General features: G+C 41.7%; 1 protein-coding gene across 1 annotated transcript in view; it reads right to left on the bottom strand.

Moving 5' to 3' along the window:
• LOC124161306 (acetylcholinesterase-like) overlaps positions 1-12,343 on the bottom strand; it is a 443,431-nt gene that overhangs the window by 123,278 nt on the left and 307,810 nt on the right. Inside the window, exon 4 of the mRNA XM_046537615.1 lies at positions 6,055-8,084. Within this exon, the coding sequence (XP_046393571.1) occupies positions 6,055-8,033 (1,979 nt within the window). The 5' untranslated portion in view covers positions 8,034-8,084. The remainder of the gene's footprint in view (positions 1-6,054; positions 8,085-12,343) is intronic.

The following is a 12,343-nucleotide window of genomic DNA, read 5'->3' as shown; positions in this document are numbered from 1 at the left end:
TTTTATTGCATTCGTGGAATGAATAATCCAAAAAAGTTACCCAGCAATCGATAGCTTGTATTAGCCTTTCAGTTGCGTTCGCTAAATGGAAAGTATTTCACCTTGAGTGGTTAACTTTCGAACGAGACCGGACTCAGACTACTAAGATGAAATTCAGGTGGAAGACCCTTCCCATTACCTCCCACTCACTACTTGCAGCTCCATGGTAAGGGTCTCAGCGATTAGGTGACCGGTAGCTACTTCCATTTTTACGTCCATAATATTTATCTAGTATTTACTGTGTCTTTTTGCATAGAATATGCAGCGAATCTTTATTTGGCGTGTATTGTTCGTCCATCTTCTTCCTCTGTTCTTCGATAAACTTCTTCGCTTTATAGTAAGAAGAATCAAAAGGCAAGTCAATCTTTGGTATACAGCGGTCTCTTCTTTATATTTTTCAATTTTTTTCAATATCATGAATTAGAGCGTTGTAATATGCAATTCTTACGAAAAACTATAGCAAGATGGGCCATAGTTTAATCTCCTGATAACTAAATTGTATTGTGAATGCTATAATATTTGTTAGCCATGAAATACCTAATGGTGCAATTGAAATTCGTCGGAATAGGGAAGTGCACTAGTGTTTCAAATGCACCAAACACATTTTTTAAATTAGAGTTCAGAATAACATAATGTCGTAAAACCACAGTTTAAATCCTAGTAGTGAATACTTGATTCGAGATGACCGTCTGAAATATGGAAAAATTCAAAGGCCGCGAAAACGGGTGTCCATGTTGAATATTGGCCGTGACGTCACAAGGCAGTAGCAGAAGGCAGCTTCTACACCGTTTAGTTCTACCACTATTATTGCATAGAAAAATTACAGAATTTGAGGGTATCCGTTTTTTGCTGTCATAAAATATCTTCAGATTATATATGTGGCTGCTTCTCTTTTGAGTAAACGACTTCATCATTGCGTAATATATTAATATTCATTTACGTGTCAACTTCAAGTTTGGAAAGAGTAGTACGAATAGCACATTGAATCTTTAATAAATGCATGATGGCATTTATTTTTCGCTGGGTATATTTTGGCACAATGCCGTTTATCATGCCAAAACCTTTTTTGTAAGAACCGAGTCAAACTAATAAACCTATTTCAGACGTTTGCTGCAAGACTTATTCGTTGCGTATGTATTCACGCCGGCCGGAACGTTCGCCCTTCGCTACTAGAATCATGGGATGTTAGCCTTATTTCCGAGCTGGCTGGTTGTTGCAATGGTTCGCTGTCCAGGATGGGTTCAAGAAAAGTTAATCTTGGTTGGGAGAAGGAAAATTCCAATGATTTATAAATGGTATACCAAACTTTGATGTATTTATGGTTACTGAATTTTTGAATAAGGAGGACAGGTTCAACGCTCCATAGAAATGCGAGACGTTAAGGCTAACAAGGGGAGACCGCGTACCTTGCTGCATCTTTTTCAATTAGGGCGTTAGTTAGGCTGTAAGTAATTAATTTTCATACGTTACTTTTTACAAGTTATATATATAAATCCAAAATATCCATGACTTTTTAATGGGTCGGTTGGGGTAGTGGTAGCGTAGCGTAGCGTAGCGTAGCGTAGCACGAGTCAAAGGAAAGAAGTTACCCGAAGGAGCATGGTTCAAGTCTACTTCATGACATTATTTTTTGTTGCCTTCATTTTGATTATACGGCGTCTAGTTTATCATTAATTATAATTGCAGCAATCATTGACATGAGACAATTTTTTTATCGTCATTATGGCGTTTAGGTATTTTAGCAGTGTCATTACAAACGCCGAGATACGATGACTACAAGGGTTGGTGTGCGCTAAAATGTTAATTTTTTCTTTGCTTATACTGACCAACTTCCACATTAAAAATGAAAACCACTCTTGCAAGAGCACATACCATTAAAGGCTCGCGGCAAGCAACAATATGCGTACAGGCATAATTAATAAGAACACAAAGCGAATATAAAATGCCATATATCTCGAACACTTGTAATTCACATTACTCCAAAGGGAGTTTACTTACTCAGTACATACCTCAGTACCTTGTACTCAGTACCTACCAGTTTACCTCAGTAGCAGTGCTAAAAGAACCATTCTGAAATATAATTTCAACTAACAAATAGGATGAAATAAAAGTTGATAATCCTGGACAGGGCGCGCTGGCGTATAAAATACGTCAATCTTTGAAAACCAAGGATTTCGACATTGTGCGTACATTCTGGGCTATAATGGTCTCGTGTATTCTTACAATGTACTTTGACTGCCTATATTGCGAGTTTTCAAAGTTCGAGGTATTGTAGCTAATTTTTTAGATCAGCAAGATGAACCCGTCACCAGTGGAGTACAAATTACGCCGCGCGACCTGCCGTGTACCTTTATATCTGTATCACCTATAAATGTACTAATTTCAACAAATAAAGATTAACTTTAACAAAAATCGTTTGTTATCATATATGCACATATCATGGGCAAAGTACGCATTTTGCCCGGTCGTGTAAAAAAACAGTCGCGCCATAATTCTTTAACCAAACTACTTTCAGTTTATAAATTACGTAGGTCTACGCGGAAGATGCTATATTTTGACTCAACACACTTTCTGATGTGACTGAGGTACCTATTAAGTAAATTATTATAATATAAATATCAATTTGATCTTACAATACCTTCAAATGATCTTCAAAACAGAATATCATCGATAGGTAAGAGTCAGGAGCAGCCTTGAACCATTTATTCCGTATAGCTTGTGCTTAAGGCACGGGAATGAATGTCCTCTCCAGGCTTTTGTTTCGACGTCGAGATGAAATTTGGAACAAAAAATCATTTATAATTCTATTTTGAATTCATGTTTTCGGTACTAGACGACATTTTTAGGAAGCAAACTCCACCGATTCCCGGAAACTCTCGCCGCGCTAAAGATGGCGACGGAATACAGCGATACTCCACTGGTGACTACTGCCTTGTGACGTCACATCTCAATCAAGATGGAGGCACTGTGTTTCAGCGCAACATGAAATTTTCCGACTTTCAAAACGTTTTAAAGTGCATACCCCAGATGCAGAAAATAAAAGTGACTATACTAATGTTTCTTTTTTAGGCTAAACTTTCAAATTCAGCAATAAAAAAAAATTAGTGCACTTCCCTATTAGCTAATATGGTGTTTGAAATGGCTCTAAGGAGCAAATTCTTTAATAAATTCATATTTGTAAGTACTGGATAATATCCTTAATATGGCCTTCAATATTTAGTTCTTAACAAGACACAACAAGGGAATGAAAAATATAATGGAGTAAATACGTTTTAGAGAGTTAAATTTACTTTCTACGTGGGCAACAATAATGAGGAATCAGTTTAAGGTAATGTGGTCTGAAAATATTGTTTTTAAAACATTAATCTCACATGATTTTTTTGCGGTGGCATAGGTCGTGTTTTATTGCAGTACCCAAATTTTGCTCAGATTTTTTTCGTATGTAAGACCCATTACGTAACCCATTATTAGTCTTCACTTTACGATACTAGGAAATTACGTCCCACAGAAAGTTTTTCTATACTTACCTCGGTTTAACTCTTTTTGCAAGTCGTTATTAATGGCATCAGTATGCCTTGATAATGATTTGTAAAGAGCTGAAGCCTAGATAGGTAACTTAAAAACTTTCTGTGGAATATAATTAGCGAGGGAGGGTGCCCACCAACACTAGATCGCATTAAAACTTCGCAGTTAACTTTACCTTGTAAGTGAAATTATTTCCATCTTTTTATCAGCACGAATTTTGCTGAATCTATCATATTTTATAACTGATAACATCAGACTTAAAAATTTTCCTTTGTGGAAAATGAAAGAAAAAAAACTTCGTTGATTTATTTGAATATGTATTTAAATTGGCATGAGTCGGGATTCATAACATGATTAGATGAGCTAGTTAACCTGAAGATGTAACCATGCTCACTAACTGTGAAACACGGTCGTGCTTGTTTAAGTATACAAGTGAACCTAATACGGTTTTATTCATTTAATTTCCATAGCATCTATTTTTAACAAATAGGCACTTGTTTTAAGCGAAGTAGTCGATGCGGGATCACCTTAAATCGTGACCTCAGTTCACCTTTCGAGTCGTTTTAATTCCATTCGACCTTGCTATCTCCCTCTCCTCTTTGCCCCTCAAACTCCCAACACTCTCTCCACTTATTTCTTGCCGATCCCCTCAAGTTTCAGAGCGTAAGGCAGGAGAATGAGATGGAGGGCGAGGTGGAGGAAGGGAGAAATGAGCAGGCAAAGGAGGGACAGAAGAAAGGGAACCAGGTCATGGAAACTTGGGTGGTGATGGTGCGGCGGCGGCACCGCACTGCACCACCCGAGCCACGTTCCGCTTGGCTCTCGACGCGGAGAAAGGTCCGGCCGTCTGATTGGTCCCATACGACTGCGTGATTTACGGACCTCCGCCGGAGGTGCCGCTTCCTCTCTCTGGGGAATAACCTCCTATCCTCCCTCTCTCCTCAAGCGAACCCCACCCTCCGTCACCGCATTCCCCCTCCACCCTTTCACCCACTTTGTTTCATCGCCCCCATCTCCGCATGCAGTGGAGAGCATAACACCTATGGCAGTGTTCCGTGTATTGAGCTGAGGGTGATACGGGATGGGCACTAATCGTGTGGCTGATGTTGTGTTCCAGAAATGAGATTCACCTTTTTAGAGTTAAGAATGGGAAAAAGAGGGATTCCTTTTTTTTACATCAGATATAAAGTAAATCGAACTATTATGCTCAATCCATGTTTCATGTAAGCGAAAAAGGAGATATTTTGGTACTAACTATCAATTTACGTATTCAACTATCAATTTCAAGATTCGTATTTTCGCGTAAAAATGGGAAAAAAGATGGATTATTTTTCCTGGTATCACATAGCAGTAATTGAAATATTTTGCTCGATCCTTGTTTTTTATATGCAAATAAGATTATATTTTGGTAATTGCTATTAATTTACTAATGCATTTCTCAATTACGAGCTCCATGTTTTGACGTAAGAATGGGAAAAAGATGGATTACTTTTCCTGTTGTCATATAATATCAAATAAATTGAAATATTTTTATCGATCTTTGTTTTTTTTATATGAAAAAAAGAAGATATTTCGGTACTTGCTATCAATTTACGAATTAAATTCTTATATCTATTTCAATTCAGAGATTCCTTTTCTTGCTATCAGGTATTAAATAAATTGAACTTTATTTCTTGATCCATGATTTTATATCTTAAAGAAAGAATATTTTTAGCGTTAAAAGCCATTAGATTAATCATAGAGTATTAGATAATTATGATATATTTTTTCATGATGCTGATAAATCCTTTCACCACCTCTGCAAAGATTTTTCTTGGATGTTCTTCGATACTTTTACTCGGTACTTATAGAGTTCCGAAAGGAGCGCATAAATAGATAGGCACTCTTCATTAGGGGTAAAATATGGCCTACGGTAATGGAATGGGCCTATGTTAATTAATCCCGTATTCTAACTAAACTTTTTAAACTGCTGGAATTCTTCGTCTTCTCTAATGACCAATACAAAGTATATAATCTTATAGATCTTGAAGGGAAATTTCTACGCCTATATTTTTTTTAAATTGGCTTTTATTTTGTTAAATTACTGCAGGATAATGCAGGTTTCCATTTCCTTTAATCAGAAATGCAAGGTGTTTCTTATTTTATGCCAGCATGTGCGGTACAAATCGAGCAAAGAGTGTGTTATGTAATAAAATAGTGCACTGCAGTATAGCATATTAATGCATATTAAAAAAATGCTGTTTATAGTTACGCTATACTAAAAAAATCGTCTCTAATAAAACAAAGTTTAAAAAAAGACACGAAGTAATAATTTTAATACTAAAACCGGATATGTTGATACCGTAGATTGCAGCATGATAGCATTGAATGATAGGAGTGGATATATATCCGAGTTCGCATTATGGAAAATATATATGTAGCTTAGTAGAGATCTCGTTAAAGTGTCAGGCGATGACATCAGGCTGCGGAAATAGGGAAATTTGGACTTACCCTGTCTTGGCGAAGTTCGCCCAGTAGCGCATCATCCTCTTGCTTAGCTCTATCTCGTGCGGGAGGTAACCCCTCTCCGGGTTCAACGGCTCCCCGAACACATAGGGTATCTCGTCTCCATGCATCACTCCCGTCCAAGATGGCCAGGGGTTTCCGACCGACCGGTGCCGGAAGTGGTACATATAAACGTTGACCCCGGCATCCGCGTACCTCTGCGCCATTTCGTTGACGCTGCACGTGAAGTGGTAATCACCCACCATCTTGTCAAGGGCGTCCCTGTTCCTTATTGGGTCGTCTGGGTTCAACCAGTCCGTATATTCGAACGCTATAGCTTGCCTAGCCGCTCCGCCTGCGTACGGGTTCAGCTCTCTCACGGCGGACAAGAACTCTTCCCTGTTTACGTAAACATTCTCCTCTTTGCGGAAGAGTTCGGTCAGGTAGTATAAGATGAAGTAGTAACCCTCCTCCGTGTTGCTCCCGAGCAGGATGTTCGCCTTCTTGAAATCGCCCGTCGCGAGAGACCTCGCCGGGGTCTGGTCCAAAAAGGCTCCATCCACTATGGGCACGAAGGGGAATTCGCATATACCCAGTGTTCCCCACTCGTGCGCCACTATTTCCTTTGCATCTGCCGCACGTAGGCACCGAGCCGCTGCCGCCCTTTGTTCCGCGGACGCCACGCTACCATCGGCGCCACCCTCCAAGGAAGCAGCGTTGATGTCAGGACACCCTAGGGCCTCTGCTAGTCGTAAGGCTCTGAGGACAGCTTCAGAACGGGATATGATCGCCCAGGGCGCCGTTGCTCCCCCTGATTGCATTACTGCCTGGGAGAACAGGGTCCGACTTAATGGCGACAGGAGGTGTAACGAAACTGAAACAGCTCCTGCAGACTCACCGAATAAGGTGACATTCTCGGGATTGCCTCCGAATGCGTGTATATTGTCCCTGATCCACCTCAAGGCCGTCACCTGGTCGAAAAGGCCCGTGTTGCCAGGAGCTTCTGCAGAGTCCAGGAACAAGAACCCTAAGGAGGCCACTCGATATTGCATGGACACCAAGATGACGTTCTCCTCCGCCACCAGGGTGCGGTGATCGTAGACGTCCAACGTCGAGGTGCCGGAGTAGAACCCACCACCGTACACCCAGACCAGAACAGCCGCGGTGCCCGGTTTTGGACGTGGAACGGGGACCACCACGTTAAGGTACAGGCAGTCCTCGCTCAAGGGCGTGTTGGGGTTCCACATGGCGGCTCCGGGGAAGTCTCCGAAGACGGTGTCTATGATCTGGACGCAAGAGTTAGGCATCCTAGTGGTAGGAAGTGGCCTGTCCTCGGGCCACGCCTCCACCGGCCTCGGGTGCCGGAACCGCAGTGGACCCACCGGAGGCTGAGCGTACGGGATGCCCAACCACGCGTCGACTGGCCGCCCTGAGGCGGAGGTGAGCCGCACGCCTCTCACGGGCCCTTTGCGCGTCTGCACAACCAGGGGGTCGTCCTTGAAGCCGCCCCTGCCGCCGCGCCTCGAGTCCGCCTCCTCCTCCTCCTCATCTTCCTCCTCCTCATCCTGCTCCGTCCGCCGCAGTTTGCTCTCGGCGCTACCGCCGCTACCCGGCATGCCGCGCTCCTCCGCACCATCCGTCAGCGTCGTCTCCTCATCGTCCTCGTCGTCTATGGGCGGGCGCTTCTGGGTGTGGTGGTTGGCCGCGGGGTCTGGGCCTCCTGAATTCGCAGGAGAGCCCGAGGACGAAGACGTGGAGGAGGAAGCCGCCGCGGCGATGGCCAGCAGGAGAAGGAGTAGTGAGAACCCCAAGAGGCAGGTTGTGGACACCGGGGGGAGCCACGCTCGGTTGTTGCCGGGGTGCGCCGGTAGCGAGTCGTCGCGTCCCTTGTGTCTCCGCGCCGGGACGAGCCGATCTTTTGCGTCATCTCTCTTCTTGGACCTACCACTGCTTCGTCCCCTGCCGCGATGTCTGTGAGGGGGCATCGCCCCGGCGGTTGACGACCTCCAAGGGTCTGTCTCCAAAGTATGCGTTCCCTGGAAGAAGCAGAAAATTCAACATTATTTCCGAATCGATTAAACCGACATCTTCACACGACCACGAATTAAATTAAATTGATTTCTTCTTATCATCTTCCTGTCTATAAATGGATTTTGTTTGCAATACAAGTTACCTGTCTTTATTATAGCTTTATTCAAGTGGATGTAGCGGTGCTAGTTTTTAATCACTAACTGTTTAATATTCTTTTTTCTATTTCAGCAACAATATTTTTCTCTTTTTTCTCAAATTGGTAAATCTTTACCGTATTTTATCATATTTGCATGAAGTTTGGGTAATTATTTGTTGCGGAATACTTTGCTAATTTCATTGACGAATTTTTTATCCATTTAGTTGAACTCTGGTAAGAACAGCGGAGACACATTAATATCTGGGATACGTGTTTTAACGAATGCCAATTTATGTGGCTATTTCATAATTTTATGTTCAGTGGTACATTGTTGCTAAGTTATATTATATTATTTTATACCAACCTATTGCTTTGTCAACTTAAGCGTACCGAGATGAAGAGTTTTGACGGCAGTAAAATGTGGAACAGACTCAGGAATGTGGAATAGGGAAGCAATCTGGTCGTCAATGGCATAGCAGACAAAAAAACGATATCTTGGCGAAAGAAGTGCTCAAAAGGGATGGGCCGGGGGAAGACATCAGTGGAAGTAAAGGGAAGCAGCTGTAGTGTTTGCGTGGAGAGAAATAAAACCATCTCGGACCTCCTTCTTTGCATGTCTGAAATAAAAGTCGTCCCACCGTGACGTCACCGAGCAGCTAGTAAGAAGAGTAAATAACCTTGAAGGGTTGAGGGTACAGGCTGAGGCAGGGATATATTTAGAGATAGGGATGGAGGGAAGAGAGTATCGCATCGACAGAACGTTCGTCAAGGTAGCATAAGGTCTCCCCATAGCGTCGTTCCGCATGGCCACCCAAGGAGTCCAATATCCCACCACTGTGGCCATCGCACAAGGGTGAATAAGAAATTTATGTGCGCTTTACATGTCAGAAGCGAATTTACTGCAGTTTTTTCTCATGACTACGAGGGCTTCCTTCTCTTCCTACATCAATATATTTTACAATTGAAGAAGGTTAACTTCCTCCAGCATATTCCGTTTTGATTCGGGAAAATAATGCAAAAGGTTTTCATGGAATGTTCACACCCAAGAGAGCTACAATTATACTCATAACTCGTGTGTGATTTGGAATAGACTATTTTTGATGTTGACTTAAGCGATATTATTCCCGCATAATAAGCTACAGTTGAATGTTTATAGTCATTTTTTAATACATTTTGTTCGTCTTTGTGATGTGATTCGAAGCCCTGAGCCTGATATTAGTCCTCATATTTTCATTTTTGTGTGTCAGCGGCATAAGTCTCATAATAAGTGAGATTGCGCAATCCTATTGTTCGCAATCGCTTAAAGCTCTCATTTAACGAAGCTCAAAGATTAAATGTTTCACATGGGCAGTCCCTCACGTATCACCACCAGATCTCGTTCAATATTCGCTAGGTGATAGGAAACGGGTACCTACCCATGAGGTGTAGTTTTTGTTTTAGCCGCCAACGCTCGATACTTTTCGAGATACTAGCGACGAAAAGTAACAGGAAAACACATATAAATTTACGCAACCCACAGCACAAAAATAGGCACTTATAACCCGTTGCTAGGACGAGCACTGAAATTTGAGTGTTGTGTTGTAGGTTGCATAAGTATAACATTTTTATGATACTTTCCGTCGCTAATATCTCGAAAAGTATTGACCTTTGGCGGATGAAAAATTCTACACGTAATGGGTTTCCATTTATTATCACTTAGAAAACCTTGAACGAGATTTGGTGGTGACATTTCAGGGACTTCCCTTGTCGGACAGTTATAATCGCACTTCATATTCCAACCGTAACTATTTGATATCCTTAAAAATCTTGAGTATTAAATGAAATGTCGAAAAGAATATGTATCAAAGAAAAACCCTTTGTATGGTATTTACCCCATGTAGATGGACAAAAATGGTTAATAATGCCTCCCATACCACCTCCTGAAGCATAACAGATTCCTCTTAAAACACCCTGTATATTGCGATCTAAGTTCGTAGAAGAGTTACCGTCCAGGTGAGACGTGAAAAGAACAAAGTATTCTACCGCTGCTCGGCATTATTTGCATGTTACTTCCGGTACTATTCCCGTATCCATCCCCTTCGGGAAATCTCCCCGAGTTTGAAGGGAACGTATGAGGAGGGCCGGACTCAGAAGAGAGAAAAAGAGCAAACAAAATAACTCGGCCCGTCCGAATTGAAAAGACGAGGTGTCGAATGTGAAACGGCAGACTTGGGTCTCGCAGTTTCGTGGTTTTGAGTAACGGCTGGGGTCGAGTGAAGCGTAAGGATGTTTGTTTTGTGGGAGAGGGAGAGTTTGTGAAGGGAAGGCATCAGGGTGGTGTTGGGGCAAGGATTGAGTTGCGCGGTTGAACCTTGGGGAGCCCGGTTGATCCCTTAAGGGATACCCAGCGAGGAGGAGGGTCGACTGACTGGGAAGCTTAGGAATTAACAGGTTTCCCACGAAAGATGTCTCTGTCGTCGCTGCGGAAGCCGATCGCGGTGCGGGATTGGCTAAATTGAACCAATAGGAGATTACGGGATAAAAAAAGCACAGCCGAAGTGGTGCCGGGGGATACGTCGGGGTAATTGGGAAGGGATCGAGGGGCCGAGAGAATTTTTTGTGCAGAAAAAAGAAAGGGTTACATGCTTCCATTAATTTTAACTGGGTACCTTTTATTTTCCGTTGTTTGCACTCCTCGGATTAATTTACTCAGATTCGCTCCGTATAGTCATGAAAAAACTCGTACAGTTGTACGGGCTTCGTTGTCAGGACGTTTTGATCATATTGATGGGATGTGATTACTCTCCGGGAAATTAAGAAGAAGGGATTGGCCTTCGAATTAAGGGTCTATCATCTTTGTAATTATACTTCTCCAATCGTATTTTATGGCCGTGTTTTACCATCACTTCGGTGTTTATTCACACAAAAGGGTTTTGATTCACGCATTCTCCTCTACAAACAGAGGGATGTGTGTTGGGCATTGAATGATATTCGAGCGTTTCTCTTCGGTGCTGCCGACATTTGTATCTCTCATAATTCTTTTATGAAGATAATAAGTACTTTTTCGTGATACCTTTATGATGAGTGATGTACTTATTTTTTGAACACTTGGTATTGCTTCTGGACAAACTATAAGTCGTTTATTTATTCTGTGTGATGCATAAAAATCTAACTGTAAAGTTATGAAAAAAATCCGCCCTTTTCTGCCTTAAAAATTCCGCATAACTTCCTAGTACACAGTTACCATTTCCTTGATAAATTGTATGGTACACAATTAGTTTCTTGCAAAAGTTTTCAGTAATATTCTGCTGCCGTGACAGTGAGTGGACGGTGATTTATGTAAGTAATAAAAATTAGCCGGTAATTTTTGACACAGTTTCAGTATTGCAGATAGACAAAACAATGCACAGATAGAAAATTGGGAATTATCATAGCAAGCATTAGAATGCTTGCCATCCTCATAGTAGTCAAGCTGGTGTTTTTGTTGATGTTAGAATAAAAATTATTAATATCACAATTTTGTTTTCTCTTTCCATTTGAAATAAATGTGAGCATTTGGCAAATTATCGTGTTCGTGCATACTTAAATCTTTCTTGAAGGTCATCAATCGTAATAGTAAGTATTGAAGCTTTGAAATTCACTTCAGTACCAGAAATAACGCCTTTAAGGTTCTTCTTTTCTTTCATTTATAGAACCTTCTATTGTACAATGTAACCGAGTTCCACGGCAGTTATAGATCGGGTACAAATCCTGGGATTACGCAAAGCTAGTCACTGGGCCTGACGTTAGTTCATAAAGGGGCACACACTCCCTGCTTCGAACAGCTGGGAAATAATAGATGAAAAGCAGCCACTTCGCGCGGATGTGCTCAGGGCATCGACCGATCCTTCTGCTCCCTTTTTGGGATCCCTGCGTTGTTCCAAATCTCAAATCTTTGCCTCAGAACTCCATCCAACGACAATGTGCACCACGGAAAATCTAAATCTAACATAAAGGCTTTAAACTTTTATGATGTATAACTGACAATTAATCTAGTGTAAGAATTGTTAAGGTAAAGGCTGCGATCGATGAATAATTTTAACTAATTTGGGGATAAAATCAATCGTCAACGAGTTCATTTAGTAGAGAATAATTGTGATGAAACGACTG

The sequence above is a fragment of the Ischnura elegans genome, chromosome 6, assembly GCF_921293095.1.
Source record: "Ischnura elegans chromosome 6, ioIscEleg1.1, whole genome shotgun sequence".
In the NCBI taxonomy this organism is placed as follows: Eukaryota; Metazoa; Arthropoda; class Insecta; order Odonata; family Coenagrionidae; genus Ischnura; species Ischnura elegans.
Note: the sequence above shows the minus strand (reverse complement) of the source record. Positions and strands in the feature narration are given on the sequence as shown.